The sequence below is a fragment of the Denticeps clupeoides genome, chromosome 10 (genome assembly GCF_900700375.1).
Source record: "Denticeps clupeoides chromosome 10, fDenClu1.1, whole genome shotgun sequence".
Classification (NCBI taxonomy): Eukaryota; Metazoa; Chordata; class Actinopteri; order Clupeiformes; family Denticipitidae; genus Denticeps; species Denticeps clupeoides.
The window spans coordinates 14,663,862-14,682,732 of NC_041716.1; the positions used below are offsets into that span (position 1 = coordinate 14,663,862).

The 18,871-nt window shown below is 43.3% G+C and overlaps 2 protein-coding genes across 25 annotated transcripts in view; both read left to right on the forward strand.

Annotated features, from left to right (window-relative positions):
• Nucleotides 1-13,638, forward strand: part of rap1gapa (RAP1 GTPase activating protein a) — a 79,433-nt gene extending 65,795 nt beyond the window's left edge. For 15 of the 23 annotated variants that reach the window (XM_028993919.1, XM_028993902.1, XM_028993906.1 and 12 more), the window contains 16 exons: nt 570-670; nt 1,209-1,338; nt 2,110-2,265; nt 2,378-2,449; nt 2,545-2,631; nt 3,429-3,584; nt 4,569-4,691; nt 6,787-6,864; nt 8,541-8,650; nt 8,896-8,991; nt 9,574-9,690; nt 9,857-9,986; nt 10,072-10,189; nt 11,107-11,210; nt 11,511-11,558; nt 12,191-13,638. In XM_028993919.1, the coding sequence (XP_028849752.1) occupies nt 570-670; nt 1,209-1,338; nt 2,110-2,265; nt 2,378-2,449; nt 2,545-2,631; nt 3,429-3,584; nt 4,569-4,691; nt 6,787-6,864; nt 8,541-8,650; nt 8,896-8,991; nt 9,574-9,690; nt 9,857-9,986; nt 10,072-10,189; nt 11,107-11,210; nt 11,511-11,519 (1,587 nt within the window). In that variant the 3' untranslated portion in view covers nt 11,520-11,558; nt 12,191-13,638. Of the gene's footprint in view, nt 1-569; nt 671-1,208; nt 1,339-2,109; nt 2,266-2,377; nt 2,450-2,544; nt 2,632-3,428; nt 3,585-4,568; nt 4,692-6,786; nt 6,865-8,540; nt 8,651-8,895; nt 9,442-9,573; nt 9,691-9,856; nt 9,987-10,071; nt 10,190-11,106; nt 11,211-11,510; nt 11,559-12,190 lie in introns of those variants that run through there. The other 8 variants (XM_028993897.1, XM_028993898.1, XM_028993904.1 and 5 more) reach the window with 8 other exon arrangements.
• Nucleotides 13,639-15,410: 1,772 nt separating this feature from the next.
• Nucleotides 15,411-18,699, forward strand: aurkaip1 (aurora kinase A interacting protein 1). 2 transcript variants are annotated; one of them, XM_028994249.1, is made up of 4 exons: nt 15,411-15,511; nt 16,826-16,909; nt 16,995-17,422; nt 18,342-18,699. In XM_028994249.1, the coding sequence occupies exons 2-4, from the start codon at nt 16,858-16,860 to the stop codon at nt 18,456-18,458; spliced, it is 597 nt and encodes a 198-aa protein (XP_028850082.1). In that variant the 5' UTR covers nt 15,411-15,511; nt 16,826-16,857; the 3' UTR covers nt 18,459-18,699. The 2 variants fall into 2 exon arrangements, with proteins under 2 accessions (XP_028850082.1, XP_028850083.1); XM_028994250.1 differs by having other exon boundaries at nt 15,427-15,625.
• The last annotated feature ends 172 nt before the right edge of the window (nt 18,700-18,871 follow it).

Sequence of the window (18,871 nt, forward strand, 5' to 3'; positions counted from 1 at the left end):
GACCCTCCTGAGAGGGCGTGGAGGGCTCTGCGGGCGGTGTGAGAGTGTTATTATCATGGCAGAGGGGCAGCGGAGATCACAAAGCTCCCAAAGAGCTGCTCTTAGTCATACGTCTGCACCTTTCTGAGCCAAAACCAAACCAACACAGAAATCAAGTCAAACCCAATGTCACAGCCACCACCCAGTTTTTCAACCTTCTCTTGACATTGTGGAAACCTGGGCCTGCATTCAGACTGAATCTGCATGGTGGTTGGGCTCATTAGCACATTCATTTGGCTAATTTGGCCGAGCAAAGCTGTGTCGGGGGGCTTTTCAGGCCTGATGATGCTGGAGAGGGCTTTGTCTTTCATCAAAATGAAAGCATTTATTGAAAGTCTGGTTGTGATCTTGAACAATAGCCATTGTCCTAGAGCTAGACCTTTTATTTTTGTGTCTCAAAATTATGCTTTGACCCCCTGGAATTGTTTTATTTAATTCCCTGTGTAACTGTGTTTCAAGTGGTACTTGTGAAGAATTGTCTGAATACACATCTCTCACCCTTTTCTCTCTCTCTTTCTCCATGTGTGCAGACATCAGAAGAGGAACTGTTTGGGAATAATGTGGAGAGTCCAGCCTTTGTGGAGTTTCTGGAGTTTCTTGGGCAGAAAATTGAACTCCATGACTTTAAAGGGTGAATTTCCAGCCCTTATTATTGACATTGTCTGTGAATACTCATAGTCCTTTAAACATTTATAAAGGGCAATAAGCCTTTGTGTTAAGGATTATATTATAAAGTGAACTCTAGAGTAAAACAGGCAGAACTGACTGAGCAAACACAGCTTATGAATTCCATCCCCATAATGCATTATAAGCACCTCATAATACATGCACTGCATAATGCTCTTCCCTTTACAACTAAAACCTGTTTCTTGTTGTGTACAGCATGTAATAAGCCAACAGACTGCAAAAAGCACATCATAATGCAAAAGGGTTATTTATTATCATATACCATGCCTTATACCATCTGTTTGGATATTTTACATGTAACCATTTTGTTTGCATTTGCATAGAGGAATATTAAGATTTCAAACTATTATTTTTAATCAGCTGTCAATATTGGCCCCATATGGCTTCGTTGGAGTGCTGAGGCCTGCTTGATTAGTTAGCAGAGTGGAACGAGCAGCTGTTCTCCTGTGGGTGTCCTTTAAAATCCTTCAATCTTCCCATAGCTTCCGAGGTGGTCTGGATGTAACCCACGGGCAGACGGGCATGGAGTCAGTCTACCATAATTTTCACAGTAAGGAGGTCATGTTCCACGTGTCCACCAAACTTCCGTACACGGAGGGGGACACGCAACAGGTACCTACAATCCTGTGACTCATATCATGTATCAACAATACCATTATTCAAAAGGTCCAATTTTCAAGACATAAGAAATATGACAGTAGCTGCATTTTTGTTACAAAAAAAACCTAAAATTTGCATTTCGCATCCATGCATATTTTCTACTCACGATAAATGTTTTTCGGAAATTTATGGAAACTCTATGTAGGAATTGCACAAAAACAACCAAAAAAAAAACATGTTGAATGTTATTAACATCAATGGCCAATACAACAAGTATGTGTAAAATTATAGAATTGTGTGACTTTTCCAATTTTTTCATATAGTAACTCACCTACACAGCAGTGTTTATTTTGTCTTAAGAATAATTTAAAATATAATATTTCCAACACAAATGTTCTGTGCTGTGGTTGTGGAGCATCATCAACAGATACATTAATTATTCCACTGTCAGCCTTATCCACACACATCAGCATTTATGTTGCAGTGCAGTCAGTGCTTACTCCAGACTGAACATTAACTGATGTTACACATTGGGGTTTTGCGTTTGATAAAGGTTTGTCAGACCCCGTATCACAGAACTGCGGAACTGTCCAACGTTAAGATTTACAAATCCATTATAGCACCATCTGACTTGCTGGTAGCAGTTAATATCTTAGCAGGTATCTGTTTGGGAGATATGTGGTGGGCAGATAAGGCAATTGCACAATGAATCATCCAGCAGGAAAGCTGTTTGGAATTATGGCCACATCGCCACGGTAACATCACTCTCGTGTTGTGTTGCAGCTGCAGAGGAAGAGGCACATAGGCAACGACATCGTCGGCATAGTCTTCCAGGAGGAGAACACGCCATTTGTGCCAGACATGATTGCGTCCAACTTCCTGCATGCGTACATTGTGGTGCAGGTGGAGAACTCCTGTACAGAAAATGTGCTATACAAAGTAAATTATGCTCACATACACACAAACACATACACAAATAACTCACTTTACACACACAGAAAAATGAACTGGACTGTGTGTGTAATGTAGTAGTTGCCTCGTTGTTATGCAGGTATCGGTAACAGCGCGGGATGACGTCCCTTTCTTTGGACCCGCCCTCCCCGATCCAGCCATCTTCAGGAAAGTGAGTACTGAGGACATCGCAGTCAGACTTGTCTCTGAAGAAAAAGCTCCTCTATTGGTGTGTGTGTTTATGCCTGTGTGTGTGTCTCTGTGCAGGGACCAGAATTTCACGAGTTTCTTCTCACCAAGCTGATCAATGCAGAGTATGCCTGTTATCGGGCAGAAAAGTTTGCCAAACTGGAGGTGGGTAGATTTTGCTGAGCCATGTGGCCCAGTAAAGCATGACAAGAGGTCACATTCAGATATGTGTACATGTGCATGTTTATAAGTTATGAATGATGGGAATATGGGAAATTGATTGTGTGAGAGGGAATGTGTATATACCCATGCATATATATATGTGTGTGTGTGTGTGTGTGTGTGTGTGTGTGTGTGTGTGTATATACATACTCATATATATATATATATATATATATATATATATATATATATATATATATATATATATATATATATATGAGTAAAGTGAAGTGATTGTCACATGTGATACACAGCATCACAGCACACGATGCACACAGTGAAATTTGTCTTCTACATTTAACCCATCACCCTGAGTGAGCCGTGGGCAGCCATGACAAGTGCCCAGGGAGCAGTGTGTGGGGACGGTGCTTTGCACAGGGGCACCTCAGTGGCACCTTGGCGGATCGGGAATCGAACCGGCAACAGGGCCGCTTCCTTAACCGCTAGGCCACCACTGCCCCTACCCACCCTACGACTGCACACAGATCTCTCTCCCTCAGAAACACAATTATAACTAGATTATATAATTTACTGTGTGTTTCTGAGCGAGACAGACCTGTGAGTGTTACAGAATAAATATTACCGACTGTGAAACTGATTGTGTGTGTGTGTGTGTGTGTGTGTGTGTGTGTGTTTGTGTCTGCATGGCTGTTTGTGAAAGTATTGGCTGTGTATTTTACAGATGTCTGTGTCATCAACTGTGAATGAGCATTATTGATTTGTGTGTGTGTGTGCTTCAGGAACGGACACGGGGTGCTCTGTTGGAAACTCTGTATGAGGAGCTGCATGTAAACAGCCAGGCGATGATGGGCCTGGGAGGAGAAGAGGACAAACTTGAGAACGGAGGCAGTGGAGGAGGAGGAGGAGGAGGAGGAGGTTTCTTTGAGTCCTTTAAGGTAACAAACACACAAACACATACACACACACATATACATGGCCAATTATACACAGTCAATTACACACGTGTGCTGTTGATTACCCACATACACACAAAAATAAATCAATAACAATTACACAGACCATAAACACCACAGACTGAAGCACCTCACAGGGTGATGGAGGGCCATCTGAAGGTGGGAGGTCTTGTGAACCTGAGGCTGCTGTCCAGCTCAGTGATGAGGACAGAATTCCAGCAGGCCTGACAGAGAACCTGCGAATGTCTGGAAAACGGCATGCTAATGTCAAGTATTTGAGTATTTGATCTCAATAGGTTTTACCTTTTAATTAAGACGTTCACTACATACTCAAGTGTTTTAAGTATTTTGTTACTTGGTTATGAAAGCAAGTGACCAAATTTATGTCCATTAAAGTAGACTACTAATAGCGAAATGCTTACAAGATATCAAACTAACACAGTAAACCAACCTTCGTGTTTTCCAGACACTCTGTGGAATGGTTATAATTCTGGTTTAGGGAGCTTGATGTTAGTGAGCTATTGGATTCAGCTCACCATCTTAACTCCCCAATTAGTTCTGAAAGTTCTGTAACTGAGACATCAGTGGCTAATCTGGATCATATGGTCCGTTGCAGATCTGGAGAGCAGCTGGCTATATGTGGTGTGTGGTTATGGTAGTCGTACGCTTGGAGTGGTTCTGGCTTATAGTTGGCTGATTGATAAATCTCTTTTTTTTTTTTTGGTTAAGTCTGCATGTCTCCGTCTTAAAGCTCCAGTCTAGCTTCGGCTTTTCATTCCTGCAGTCCTCTGTCTTTCTCTCTATCTACCTGGTTTTCTTTCTCTTGTACCTCTCTTGTGGGTCTTCAGTTGGGGACAACCAGCTGGGGTGTACTGAAAATGTTGGGTTTGAGCGGGATGCTCCTTTCCTAATCATCTCTATTGCACCCAACCACTCAACTCGTCATCTCTGCATCTCTCTCTGTAGCGGGTGATGCGCGGCAGAAGCCTGTCTTTGGACATCACTAACAAGAAGCTGCACACAGTGTCCTCTAGTCACAGCATCAGCTTTACCCACAATCCACCAGAGACCCCCAAAATCCCCAGCATAGTAAGTAGCCCTCATGTTGGAACAGGATCACGAAAAAGCCCTGCCTTGACCTTGATCCCGGGATTGCACGCATAACCACAACACCCACTTCCTTCTTCATGGCCCCCAGTTGAGAATTTGGTCCTGGAGATCTGCTCTTCTTAAATGAATATGGTAAAGGGGTGGGGTTTCAAATATTTCAGGTCACTCTCTTCATCATTCTAGATCTTAGATCTAAGCTTGGACCCAGGTGCCCAGATCTGCAGAACCAAATGTGGTAACAAAAGGGCAACTTTTAGGCTGAACCAACATACAGACCCAGTGCTCAGCTCAGTCCATTGAAGGCTATTATTTAGCCTAAAACATAATCAGGTCTCTGTAATCCAAATGGGTTAAAAAATGTAATTGTCCCATTTTACTTGCATTGAACCCTTTTAATTAATATATTTAATTATAAGCGCTAATTCACTTCATTTATTTCTTTGAACAAAATTCTAGAACCATTAGTTGTCCTGCAGATGAGGACAGATTCCATTCCTGATACGTCTTTCAGTTTATCCAAGCTTATGAAAAGTGTTCAAGAATCTGTGTGAGCTGTGTCAGTGCCTAAAGCAGGAACATAGCGCTGATGTAGACAGGTGCCATTTTAAATCAAATCAGTTTTATATCTGGATGTACTCACCTCAGTATAGCTGGTAAATGTCAGCTTTAGTAATAGCACTTGCTAAGAAATCACTATGAAGAGGTTATGAAACGTGTGAGTTGTTAGAAACTTGTTATATTATGGTAATGCCAAAATTACAAATTTTATCTACTACATTACATTTGAATTCAATAAATGCTTTGGTGTACCCCCACATTGACTGAGACATTGGGTTTTTGAGACAGACACAATTTCAGTCTGTCGTGGGGCTGCATGCAGCCCTGAAGGAAAAGTAACCTGGCTACTGTCCCACAAGACCAGTACCACCCCCCTCGGCTCCTGATGTATCCCATGTTTGTTGCTGTCTGGAGGTCATTTCTGAGTGGACAACACTCAGCTTGATGGAAGTGGCTTGGCAAGCGGACAGAAGCCTGAGTGAACAATAAATATTTCACATATTTCACAGACTTAGTGAAATATGAACTTCCATTGCAGAATGTTGTCTTGCATGTGTCTTAAGTCAGGTAGGTAAGTGAAGAGCTGTTTGTTTTTAACCCCGCCACAGCATGTGTGCGTGCAGCGGGACCTTATGCATGCTGCCTCAATGAGCTGTGTTTTATGTACATGCTGCGCTTTGTGCTCTGTGTGTGTGTGTGTGTGTGTGTGCTCCTCTGTTCCCAAGACTGAGCTGATTTTACCACGACAGTCCCAGGTGAGTGCGGTAACATTTAGGGAAGGTGACGGAGGTGACCGGCCTGGTTTGTGGAGCACGTCTGGGCGCCTGCTGTCTCCACTCTGTCACAATATGCTGCTCCACCAAGCGCAGCGCCGCGAATGGACGTGCTGCCCACCAGTGAACTGGAGCGCTGCAGACTCATTTTAAAAACCACCTCTGTGTGTCCCTGAAACACCATGGAAACTTGACGAATGACAGAAAAGACTTCCAAAAAATAGAATTACTTATTATTTATTTATGTACAGCGAATATGGAGGTCACATCTTTTCAAAGTGATTTTTTTAGGAGTGCATGCATTTTTGCTGGTCATGAATTAACCCTATAATTAACCAGTATGTTGTCCAATTTTTACCCTGGGCCCACCACGTATCTAACTAGTACGTTGCAAGGTTCTGACGAGGTCTCATTCTCCTCCCATTGACATGTTTTCTGTGGTCACTAATTATGTGCTTTATGTCCCCCCTCCAGCTAATCCCACTGGGCGGTCTCACTCTGACGTCCTCCTGACCCCAACCCCGCCCTTCCTGCTGCCACCCTCCATGTCACTGCCTCTGTTGTGTTTATGAAGGCCGTTTATATAGCCGTGCTTGTTATTAAGATCCCCAGCTAATGTCTGTAATGTATTGTGTTTTTTATAACATAATCTGCTGCATGAGATCTTATGTGCTCTCTCTCTTTCTCTCTCTCTCTCTCTCTGACTCTGTCTTGCTCTCCTTCACTCTCTCTGTGTGATGCAGTCATTGCTTGTCCCAGGGAAAAGTCCGAGTAAATATGGACGCCGCGGCAGCGCCATAGGGATAGGAACCATAGAAGAGGTTCATGTCTAACTCACTAATCTCTACACTCTCCCCTCCACGTGCCTGCTTCTCTCTGCATGCCATTCTCTAACTCTGGCATTAAATAAAACCTGCTCTGCCAGGGGCTGCTGCAGGGCATCGAAACGCAGAAACACAAATTCCCTGTGAAGATGCTCCCAAAATGTCATCTCAGCTGTCTGAAACTTTAATCAGACAGGATCAAACAGCCATCTGTAGAACTTACGGTTGGCCAATCCTACATTTTTCCGAAGGAGGTCTCTGATGAGCATATATTCATCAGATTAAAAAGCACAGAACACTCCCAAGGCTCCTGTTGTTGAATACTAAAAGCAAGATTTCAGCAGTTCAAAACAGAGCTGCATCACATACTCCTTCGTCCAGTTCCTCCAGGATTTTCCAGATGCTGCAATCGCAACAAATAACGCAAATTTGAACCAAGCCCATGAATTCTGAGCAGCCTTGCAAATTTGATGAATGCACATTATTTCTCATGAATTTCACCAAGCGTAATAGCGCCACTCAAATCGTGAGCTGCGTTTCACTAGACTCACTTCCTTGAGGAGCATTTTATTCAGTTTGCCATTACTGGCTTTGTACAACCACTGCATACAAATAGCTAATCATAAATTTAATTTGTGCTTATTGATATGCCACAGATTAATCCTTCGAAGGAATAAGAACCCCCCAAAATAAGGGATAAAGTGATTAATTCTCTAAATCTAAAGAAAGTGTTTAGTCAGTGCTTCCAATTGCCCCAAACTCCCAGATTATCTACACATACTGGCCTAAATATAAGACTTTGTGTATGTCTGAAAAAGTGGTGGAATCTTCATCGTTTGGACAATGCAAATGGAACCAAATACAATATTCAGCAGTATGTGTTTTAATTTAATTTATCTTTCAAACAATGCAGTAGTTATCGCTGTTGAATTTTTGCCTCCAATATCATACGGCCCTGAAATGAACAATCAATTTGATCTAAAAAATCAGAAAGAAAACCAATGCTAGTAATACTTCTTCCAGTGCGTGGTGTTGTTTTGTCTTTTTCATGCTATGCTGTATCCTCATCCACAGTGTCCTCACTGGTATGTTTTGTGTTCGATTGTATCTTTGTTGGTTAATTGTGCTTTTATTCCAAGACCCATGAATGTTAATTGGTCAGAAGCAAAACATAAAAAAAGAATGAAATTCTGCTGAGGCTTTGAAGCCATGTGAGATGAAAGCTTTTTCCCAGTCGCGTTCGGAAGGTTTAAGTGGAAGCCGTAAACCTCAGCGCCTGAGTCATTCAGGCCCGAGAACAAAGCCCCCATACAGAAACATCGTCTCTCCCCCCGAACCCAGAGAGGCTCACTCCACCTTTCATCTCTCACTTCATCACGGCCGCTGGTGCTCGATTTAAAGACTTCAGCACAGCACACGTTCTTACCGCTCAGCAAGCGACGGGCCCTCTGCTGTAGAGACTGCAGCCTGCTGCGCTGCCAATTCCTACCAGCCTGTCTTTCAATTAAATTGCCAACCTTCATTGTTAATTAATGGCTTAACACAATCTATCATTTTAATCGATTCAGCTAAAGGAGTACAGATTAATTAAGAAAATTAATAGAAACACGCTGCGGGTGAGGTGACCCTCCCACAACATCTTGCATCATTAAATTCCTTAATCTCTCCCACAGTCACTGATCATTCCTGGGAAAAGCCCCACTCGGAAGAAATCGGGTCCCTTCAGCTCCCGTCGGAGCAGTGCCATCGGCATCGAGAACATTCAGGAAGTTCAGGAGAAGAGGTGAGGAATCATGATGAGAAAACACACTGGCAGACTATATTGCTGTGTGTGTCTGAGATATTATTTTAGATAGATAGATAGATTGATTCAGTAAAATATGTCATAAAACACTTAATATTTCTGAATATGTATTCATTTCATTTGGTATTGATCTTTTATATTGGTGTGTACGCGTGTGTGTCAGGTGGAGGCTATTGTACGTTCTTATTGTATTGTTCTTTCCTCTGCATGTATGTGTGTGTAAGGATCGCAGCTCTCTGGTCAGAGGACAGGACAGTGCTCTGTATGTCTCTACCCTCTATGAGCTTGAGGAGCGCCAGGCTCATCACGGACCCATCAAAGTACTGAAAAGAGCTCAGTAGAACAACCGCTGTGTCTGCCCTATAACCCCATAACTGCATCCTCTACCAGAGTACCTAGTCTGTAACCATAGCAACTACTAAAGTGTCAACACCGTAACAACAGGACACCGTATTCCATCAGATACTGTCTTCTATAGAAAACAGCATCATCTGTCAGTCATACTGCAGTGTTCTCCATCAAAGAGAACATCTGTTGATGAACATGGAAGTGTGCTGATTATATCCGTTATGACTGTATTTGACTCTGACAACTATGACCAATGTTGTCTTTTCCAAACGGGGAAACCACATCACTGCATCCTGAACAACCAACACTAAACACCCTCTGAATGCAGCATCATGGGAGAGTAGCTGTGGGGACATGCTTCATTATGCCCCGGCCAGTGTGCATTTGGTCAGCATGGTGGCGTGTTTGGAGTGTGATGTAGGATAAATGGAGGACAGATGGATAAGCAGCCGCTCTTGCTATAGTCTGCGCTTTCTCTACTGCCTTGACAAAGCGGTTGGCAGATTTCCTGTGTTGTGCTGCCCCCTAAAGGCCACTTTCTCTTCCTGCTGCAGTAGGGAGTCTTCCCCCAGCACACAGAAAACCCCGGACAGTGGCCACGCCTCCCAGGACCCCAAATCTGAGAACTCCTCCAATCAGAGCTCACCTGAGGTCCTCGCCACCAGGAACAGGTCAGTCAAATTTTCTTTAGGCAATCATCTTTAGTGATTAACAAAACAGTCACCTTTTCATATCGGTTTCATGCAAATAAAATCTGAAATCTGAATACAGTCATTATGATTTATAATTAGTGACATATTGAGCTCTGAGTGGCGTTGTGCTCTGTGTTCTGTGTAGCTCTGCTGTGTGCTGCAGGGTTCCCTCCATTCCTGAAACTCAAGACCTTTCCCGCTCCTCCTCCAACGCCAGCAGCTTCGCCAGCGTGGTGGAGGAGAACGAAGCCACCGAAGACTACGACACAGGCATGGTGAGAGCATCTGTCCCTTTTTCTTTTTTGCTGTGTGTGTACACAGTCTTGACGTTTGGAGTTTTATCATCTGTGTTTGCTCCAGGAAAGCCTGTCTTCTGCAGGGACTCCTCACAAGCGGGACCTGTTTAACTATAACACATGGCTGGATGACAGTGTCAGCAACACCAGCACCAACACCAACAGCCGTGGCAGTTCGCCAGGTGAGGGAAAGTAACCCCGCCCACTGCCACCTGGCTAAGTGAGAAGATGGAGAACACACACACTCATCAAAAGTGAAAAAAGAAATTGTGCTGTCATTTAACCAATCTGAACTAGTGCTTTGTGGAAAGGGAGGAGCTACTTATAACATTTGTATGAAAGCTGCCACCATATGCAGAAAACATTTATCCTCATGTTTATTTAACAGCACTGCAACATGATTACTTACCACATCAGGGTTCTGGGGTGCAGGGTCAGCTGTCACCTGGTGCCAGAGTGAAGTTGGGATAAAGTATTCAGACTCTCTTAAATTTTTCACTCTTTGTTACATTGCAGTCATTTGTTAAAAGTTCATTTTTGTCCTCCTTAATGAACACACAACACGCCATATTGACAGAAAAACACAGAATTGTTGACATTTTTGCAGATTTATTAACAAAGATAAACTGAAATATCACATGGATATCATATGATATCACATATCACTGATTGGACTTGGTTTGGAAAGCCACACCCCCGTCCAGATCCTCTCCAGTTGTGGCAGGTTGGATGGTAAACGTTGGTGGACAGCATTTTAGTTCTCTCCAGAGATGCTGAATTAGGTTTAAGTCAGGGCTCTGGCTGGGCCATTCAAGAACAGTCACCTTCGTTATTTTAGCTGTGTGCTTAGGGTCGTTGTCTTGTTGGAAGACAATCCCAATCTGAGGTCCTGAGCACTCTGGAGAAGGTTTTCATCCAGGATATCTAGGCCACCACTTCCCAAACTTAAGGCCCATGTCTGAATACTTTCTGTACCCACTGCAACTCTGAGTGTTGGATGCTTGTAGATAGTTACATTAGTTAAAAGCCTCTTCTAATTTAGCACATCAACTGTTGTAGTTTATTGTGAAAGAACACAAGAGTCTGATCTCCCCTTCAGCAGCATCCAATAGGAATCATTCTGACGGACAAAAAGGTCATGACCTCACCAAGACAGACATCCGGATCAAACTGGAGAGACCTCATGAGCATAAGTCAACATCGGTGAGCAGATTTATGTGCTTTTAAGAGCAGCATGTGCCAGCTGTAGTGTTCAACTTAGTGGTTTATAGTGTTCAAAGTAACTCCTCAAACATAAATATTCTTCATAAATTAGTAGTTGTTCATGAGAATATTTGCTCTCTGCTGTTTTGTGCAAACAGATAAAGTCTGTTTGAACTATCCAAATATCTACTGAATGGAGGCTAACAATGAATATGTGTGTTGATAAATTTTACTGGTAGTGTATGTGTGGCTGCTTCATGTTAACCTGCCACTCTCTCTGTGTCTGTGTGTCCTGTGCAGAACTGCTAGCCCGTCCCTCACGACTGCATCTTGGACGTCCATTCTTAGGTCAGACACTCTTGTCAGTAGTTAAACACAGATCAATATTCATGTGATTACACAAGAATTAGCCATTTTCTATTCATTTTTTGACAATAAGCATGGATATATAAATACAAGGAGAGTTAACATTATACGCTTAAATTATTTTTGTGTTGCTTGGGTGTTGTTTAGTAAAAGTACCATTTGCTTTTTTTGTAATTATTTGCCAGAACACGCCTTTAATGATGTTTAAAATGGGAGGAGAGTGTATGCAAGATTGATAGCCCCCACACAGACTGGTTCCATGTTTCAAAGCACCACACGTGTGTGCCAGAACACACACAAAACTTAACATCTATTTTTGACAAACATTATTTTATATTTTTATATTTTATTTAAAATATTAAATAGAAACTGGCAAAAGTACAAGATCGTGTCTCCTCCCACCTCATCTGTTTTGTCCAATTTCTGAAATTATAAAAAAAAATTGTTCACGACAACATCAACAGATGTCAGACCAACACGATTTTTTGTCAAAATCATCTCAGAACCACGTCTACTACCAGACCAAACCAAAAAGACACAAATCACTTTAAACCAGTACTATACCCCGATCTTAACGTATGTGAAATTATTCAATCTGACTCCTCCCCCTGCAGCATTCTCATAAGAAACATCCCCCTCGAGACGGTGGCACGAGCTCGTGGTTTATTTTGCCGTTTCCCCTGAAGATCACGTGGAGGATGCAGGATCCGAGCCCATCAGTGGAGTAAGGCCAGGATGTGACCGTGGTCTCCAGACTCCAGCGAGGGCGCTGAGCCTGCAGAGAGAGCCCCCTTCATCCATGCAACCAAAAAGCAGCACCCACAAAATCAACGCCGGCCACATGTTGTCTTTGTGAATTCATGTTTTGCACATGGTAGTTGTAAAGTGCTGCTGAGCTCTGAAGAAACAAGACTCTTGTGGTTAGAGATGGTAGCTGTCGAGGTGACAACTTCCTAACAAACCTGCATGACCTCTGACAGCAGATTTATTAGAATGTTTTGCCTGTAATATCTGCTGTGTCATGATTAATCATGTTTCTAGCTGCATCTCGTCATCGCTGAGTTCTGATGAATGTCTTTGTGTGGCTTCATTGGGGTACCGCTCAACTCCACCATGCGTAGATGTACGGAAATAACGCAACTGTAACTACGAAAAACACAAACGGCCCTGCTTTACACTGACAGAATCCACACAAAGTGCAGGCTAGACTGAAACCAACTGTGTGTGTCTGTCTTTTCACACATAAATCATCACACTGTACAGTGTTTACTGATGAGAAATGACATTGCCTTAACCTCGAAACACACCAGTATGCTGAAGGTCATGTGACCCTCCCAGATCACGTTAGAGATTATTACTGACTTGTAAGTAAGTGTGTGTGTGTGTGTGTCTCTGCTCTCTGCATAGATTTTAGGGTGATGACATCTCACCGGTCAACTCTGGCTTTCCCCCCCGTTTTGTTGGTTTTCTGCGGTTTTGTGCGTACATACAGGCCTTACCAGTGAAACAAACTAGACAACGGTTAGTGTCGGTCACCTGATGACGACAGCTTTGACCCCATGTGCCATTCCCTGAACATGTTGCACAGTGTCTCATCCTCTGGGTTTCCCGTTTTATATGTGACGTGCCCCTATACGTATGTGACGTGCCCCTGTCCCCGTGGGCAGATACGCAGAACTCCGCCCGACCTCAGTGCCACTGTTCCACATGCAGAATGAATCATAATGGACACTATATTCCGATTCATAAAACATGGCCAATCTGGTAAAAGAAAATGTTTATTATGACTTTAGGTTGTTCGTGTACACCGTCACTTCCGTAACGAAGAAATAGAATACAATTCAGTGTCGATTTAACAGTGTGTTACATTGTTATTATTATTGTCCTTATTATTGTTTTGAGGGTACAAAACTGAGTACACCAGTACAAGTTGAATGTAGCATCTAAATGCATTTATTTATGGTTATGTTTGTTTGTTTCTTTATGGCTCCTGTTTTTTAAATATTATTATTTCATTCATTTGGGAAATTCCATGAAATAAACTTATACTTATATGTTTACAGCATGACACTGTGGGTCTTCTTTTCACAGTTCCAATGATACGTACGGGGCAGTGGTGGCTTAGCGGACTCGCAACTAAAGGGTTGCGGGTTCAAATCATCAAGGTGCCACTGAGGTGCCCTTGAGCAAGGTACCATCCCCACACACGGCACACGGGCGTGTCATGCGTCACAATGACTAAACAATCACTTTCACCTTTTCTGACCATCAGAAGAGCTGACCTCTAAAAGGCGCTTTTAGATCATCTTTATCTCACAGCCAGATCAGCCTCAGAACTGCCCTATATTGTCTACGTCCTTTGTGTGCTGGCCAGCCAACCTGGTAGTGTACGTATACGTCAGCTGTTGTGAGCTCTACTTTAACTCACAGTTCAGACAGTGACAGCCGTTCTGATCCTATATAAAGTGTCACCTCGTCGCCTCGTGGGTTGACTAAGATCAGCGTTTCAGCAGATCACCTTTCCCAGTTTGCCACTCACAACATGAATAACAACTGTTACAAACATATTACATTCTGTAAAAAACTGTACTTGCAGTGGGGGCTGGTGTGAAAAATAGAATTTATGAAAAGAATGCTCTCTCTCTCCTTTGATTTGGAAATTTAATTTTATTTTTACCCATTGCTTTTTGTAGTTCGAAATTGGAAGATAATTGTAATCTTGTAAAATTAAAATGCAATGTGTTTAAGTTTTGGTCCCTGAAAAAATGCTTCAGAAAATGCCAGTACAGTATACACAGTACACCGTGTATTGAAATAATATTTCACACAGATCCCCCCCTTATAGTTCAATCATGAAAGAAAGAATATATATATATGTATGTACACACTAAACTAAACTATACAAACACATTCCTACACATTGCAAAAAAAGAGCAGAGATGTGCAAAAGCCAGGTGCATAAGGCTGTAAGTGTATTTTTGTTGAGTTTAACAGTGTTCTGGTGATGGCAGTGCATTGATAGCTCTGACTGCTTGGGAGAAGAACCTTGGAGGTGTTATTTCCTATAGACATGTACTGAGGCCTGTCTGAAGTCCAAGATCCAGATTGTTGAAATTATTCCCAGCAGGTCTAACTTCCTCACCAGCTTCTGGGGGAAGTTGTCTTTTTTGTCGAGGTGGGAGAGGGTTGTGTGGAGGGCAGATGAGATTGCATTGTCCGTGGAGCGGTTTGGCCAATAGGCGAACTGAAGCGGGTCCAGATTCTGTGGAAGCTGGGTCTTCGTGTGCCTCAGAACCAGCCTCTCAAAGCACTTGATGGGTATGAGATCTATGGGCCGGTAGTCATTGAGGCAGGACACAGGTGGGATGATGTTGGTGGTTTTGAGGCAGGTAGGTACCACAGCTGAACTCAGCGATGTGTTGAAGATATCTGTGAAGATGTCTGCAAGCTGGTCAGCACACTCCCGTAGCACCTGACCAGGAATGTTGTCTGGTCCTGCTGCTTTGCGAAGATTTGCAGAAAAATCTTGTGGAGGGTTAAAGGTTGCTAAACCCTGGTGCTGATGTGTATGGAAGAATATTTAAGCACAAATATTGAAATGGCAATTAAATTGGCAATCAGAGCATGAACTAAGGATTCACATCAGCACTTTGCACATTGAATTGCCAATTGCAAAATGTAATATCAATTTACATGCTCAGATTGGATATTGAATTGGCATTTGAATATTCGTGCTTAAAATCCTGCACAGCCTGCATAGCGCGGGGTGATCGGGAAATTTGATCTTGTCCGTCTTAACCTCCATTCGCCAGGAGGCGCTAAACCGTCGGGCGCCCTGCATCTCCTCCCTCCTCAGGCTGCAGAAGAAGAGCGGCGTTTCCGGTTCACGTTAAGGGCGTCACATTGACTAGTAAAACGCTGCCTTTGACAGCCAGGTGCGTGTTTCCCGATTATAAGTGCCTTTACGGTTTCATTTCAGGATTTCAGCTCGAGATAAATCCACGATTCAGTCCAGACTTCGCTGCCGTGATGCGGGAGATTTACAGAAGGTCACGCGTTCTTTCAAACATCAACTGCAATAATGCGACGGAATCGTGGTCTGCAGTCACCGGAGTTTATAATAGAGAGCTGCGTTGGGGTTATAATAGAGCTGTGTTGGGTTTAATAATAGAGCTGTGTTGGGTTTATAATAGAGAACTGTGTTGGGTTTATAATAGAGAGCTGTGTTGGGTTTAATAATAAAGAGCTGTGTTGGATTTAATAATAGAGAACTGTGTTGGATTTAATAATAGAGAACTGTGTTGGATTTAATAATAGAGAACTGTGTTGGGGGTTTAATAACATGGAGCTGTGTGGGGGTTTAATAACATGGAGCTGTGTGGGGGTTTAATAACATGGAGCTGTGTGGGGGTTTAATAACATGGAGCTGTGTGGGGGTTCCATACAAGCTTCCTCAAGCATGTCAATTTTTATGCTCTACTGAATATAGATTCAAATAAGTGTGATTGTCATTGTGAAACACTTCAGCAGAGCACACAACCGTGCTTATAACCATCACCCTTGGTGAGCAGTGTGCAGCCATGACAGGCGGTGCTTTGCTCAGTGGATTCTTGGTGGTTTGGGTATTAGAACCGGCAACCTTCCGATTACAGATCTGCTTCCTTACCCACTAGGCCACCACCGTTCTTGTTTTTGATAGAACAGTCTTTCAGGCCACATGAAGGCCCTAGAGATTAATTTTTTTTATGTTGTAAATGGCTCTGGTGGCTGGAAATGTCTGATAATAATTGCATATCTGCATACATGTAGACAGCAACTGTATGTACAGTACAGGCCAAATGTTTGGACACACCTTCTCATTCGATTTTGTTTTCTTTATTTTCATGACAATTTACTTTGGTAGATTCTCACTGAATGCATCAAAACTATGAATGAACACATGTGGAGTTATGTACTTAACAAAAAAAGGTGAAATACCTGAAAATGTGTTTTATATTCTAGTTTCTTCAAAATAGCTGCCCTTTGCTCTGATTACTGCTTTGCACTTCAAGAGGTCGTCACCTGAAATGGTTTTGAAGGAGTTCCCAGAGGTGTTTAGCACTTGTTGGCCCCTTTGCCTTCACTCTGCGGTCCAGCTCACCCCAAACCATCTCGATTGGGTTCAGGTCCGGTGACTGTGGAGGCCGGGTCTCCACTTTTTGTACAAAAAGTGGAGTGCTGCTAACTTTTGTGGATCATTTTTATGGCAGGTCACAAGACACCTCATGAGTTACAGAAGAAAATGTTGCTTTCTCGAGTGGCGGCACGTTTAAATCTGGTATCCAGAGTTTTCGGTAAGTTTAAGGTTTTTAAGTAAACTAATAAACCGGGTTTATTGCAGGTGTGTGTTGCGTGAGCTGACTGTTGGTCTCGCGTCAGGTCCTCTTCACCATCGGACACAGTCACTGTGCTCCCGTTGTCTGAGTCGTCCGTTCCCACGGAGGTCTTTTAACTCCGCTGCAGACAACAGGCAGCCGCCGCGACTCTGGACCACCCTTGAGCCCGAGCTGGAGGAGGTGCTCGTACCCCGAAAGCTATCCGTGTCTCCCCTTGAGAGCTGGCTCTCTCTGCGTTACTCTCTACCCCCGCTGCTGGAGGCTCCCGATCGGCCCGCGGAGGCCGTGGTCCTGCCCCCCCTAGCGCAGCCTGTGCTGGAGGATGAGGAGAGCACCGGCGCCCCCTTGAGCTGCAAGAACGTGCTGGAGATCCGGCGAAGGAAGATGAACCGGCACAAATACAAGAAGCTGCTGAAGCGCACCAAATTCTTGAGAAGGAGGGTGAAAGAAGGCCGGAGGAGGAGAAAACAGGTCGGTTGTTTGGTGTATGAGCTGGTTATGAATCATTCATGGTTCTCAAAGTGGCGGATAACAAAACAAAATCTTTAAAGTCAGTCATGAATCCAAATTATTAATCATTATGTGGAAAAACTCTTCGGCCAGCACAACAAACTTTTGCTTGTAGGAGATCGTTCATTAGTGTACAGAGTTGGGAGGGACCGACCCGCAGCTCTTCTAGCACAACAAAACAGTGTTTCTCAATACGAATGAAATTATTACGATTTATTATTTGTGTGTTTTATACGTTTAGATAGTCGCTGAACTGTGGTTGGGACGACTTTAAACATCTTTGATCCTTTTGGAACCCATTCTGAGTACTTTTTGTGTTTGTGTGTTTGTGTTTGTGTGTGAGGGTTGTTATGCCCATCGCACAACTGTAGCTCGAGATCTAAGATGTAGTTCCCTGACCAAGTCCACGTCTTCACAAAACAAGCATAACCAATAAGTTTGTGCTAAGAGTGAACAAAAATAGCAGAACCAAAATAGCAAGTGATTGTAGAAAGTTCCGGCGTGTGCAGTGCCAAATCCGTACCACTTGCCCGATCGGTTCTACGCAGGAGCAGCGGTTACGGTTGCGATTAGGCCTGGTCAGGCAGATGGTGCGGATTGGGTACTAACGAGGTGATTGGTTGAATGTATTGAATTCCAAAATGGCCACAGTTCACCACTTATGAAGGAAGTTTTGTGTAAAAAAAAAAAAAAAAACTGGCGTTAAAAACTGGTCTATTTTAAATGCGAGTGCTTCTTTTCTTTGTGAATTCCAATAGTCTAAAGCACCCAACTCAACTGTGTCACTGTCTAAAATCATTCCTGGCCTTAATCCTTTAATCCAAAAGGCCCCATGAAGGTTCCCGGCCTGCCGTTCTCATGAATGTGTTTTTCTCCCCAGGTCCGATTTGAAAAGGACCTGACGAGAGTCTGGAAGCGTGCCGGCTTGAAAAAGGCTCCTGAAGGATGGACTATGCCTAAGATTTTTACAAAACATTTTCAGTCTAAGGGGGACTGATTTTTAACTGTGGTTAACCCGGCAGGTTTGGGTGTGGAGGGCGCATGGAGCCACGTGTTAATAAAACTGTTCAGTCACCACTTGATCCGCGCTTGATCCGTGTCCTGTTTGGTCTTGATCACTGGTGAGGGGAGACGATTGTGTGCTTTGACCTCTGAACCAGTAGAGGTCGGCAAACTCCCATGAAGCCCGACTGTTCACAAATCTCATTCGTGGGAAATAAATGTTCCTCAATATGTAATAACGCCTGCGTCTTTCTGTGTGTATCATACTTGAGTTACAGGTATATTCCACACATTTTACATTTACAGCATTTACCAGACGCCCTTATCCAGAGCGACTTACAATCAGTAGTTACAGGGACAGCCGACAGCAGAGGACATATTTCACTGGGTGCTGTGCTGTGGTGTGTC

Bases quoted from the DNA above. Each gene is read 5' to 3' on its own strand.
- aurkaip1 (XM_028994249.1), top strand. From the start codon at position 16,858: ATGTTGCTTTCTCGAGTGGCGGCACGTTTAAATCTGGTATCCAGAGTT. The intron at 16,910-16,994 runs GTAAGTTTAAGG...GTCTCGCGTCAG, and splicing joins TCTGGTATCCAGAGTTTTCG to GTCCTCTTCACCATCGGACA. The intron at 17,423-18,341 runs GTCGGTTGTTTG...TTTTCTCCCCAG, and splicing joins GCCGGAGGAGGAGAAAACAG to GTCCGATTTGAAAAGGACCT.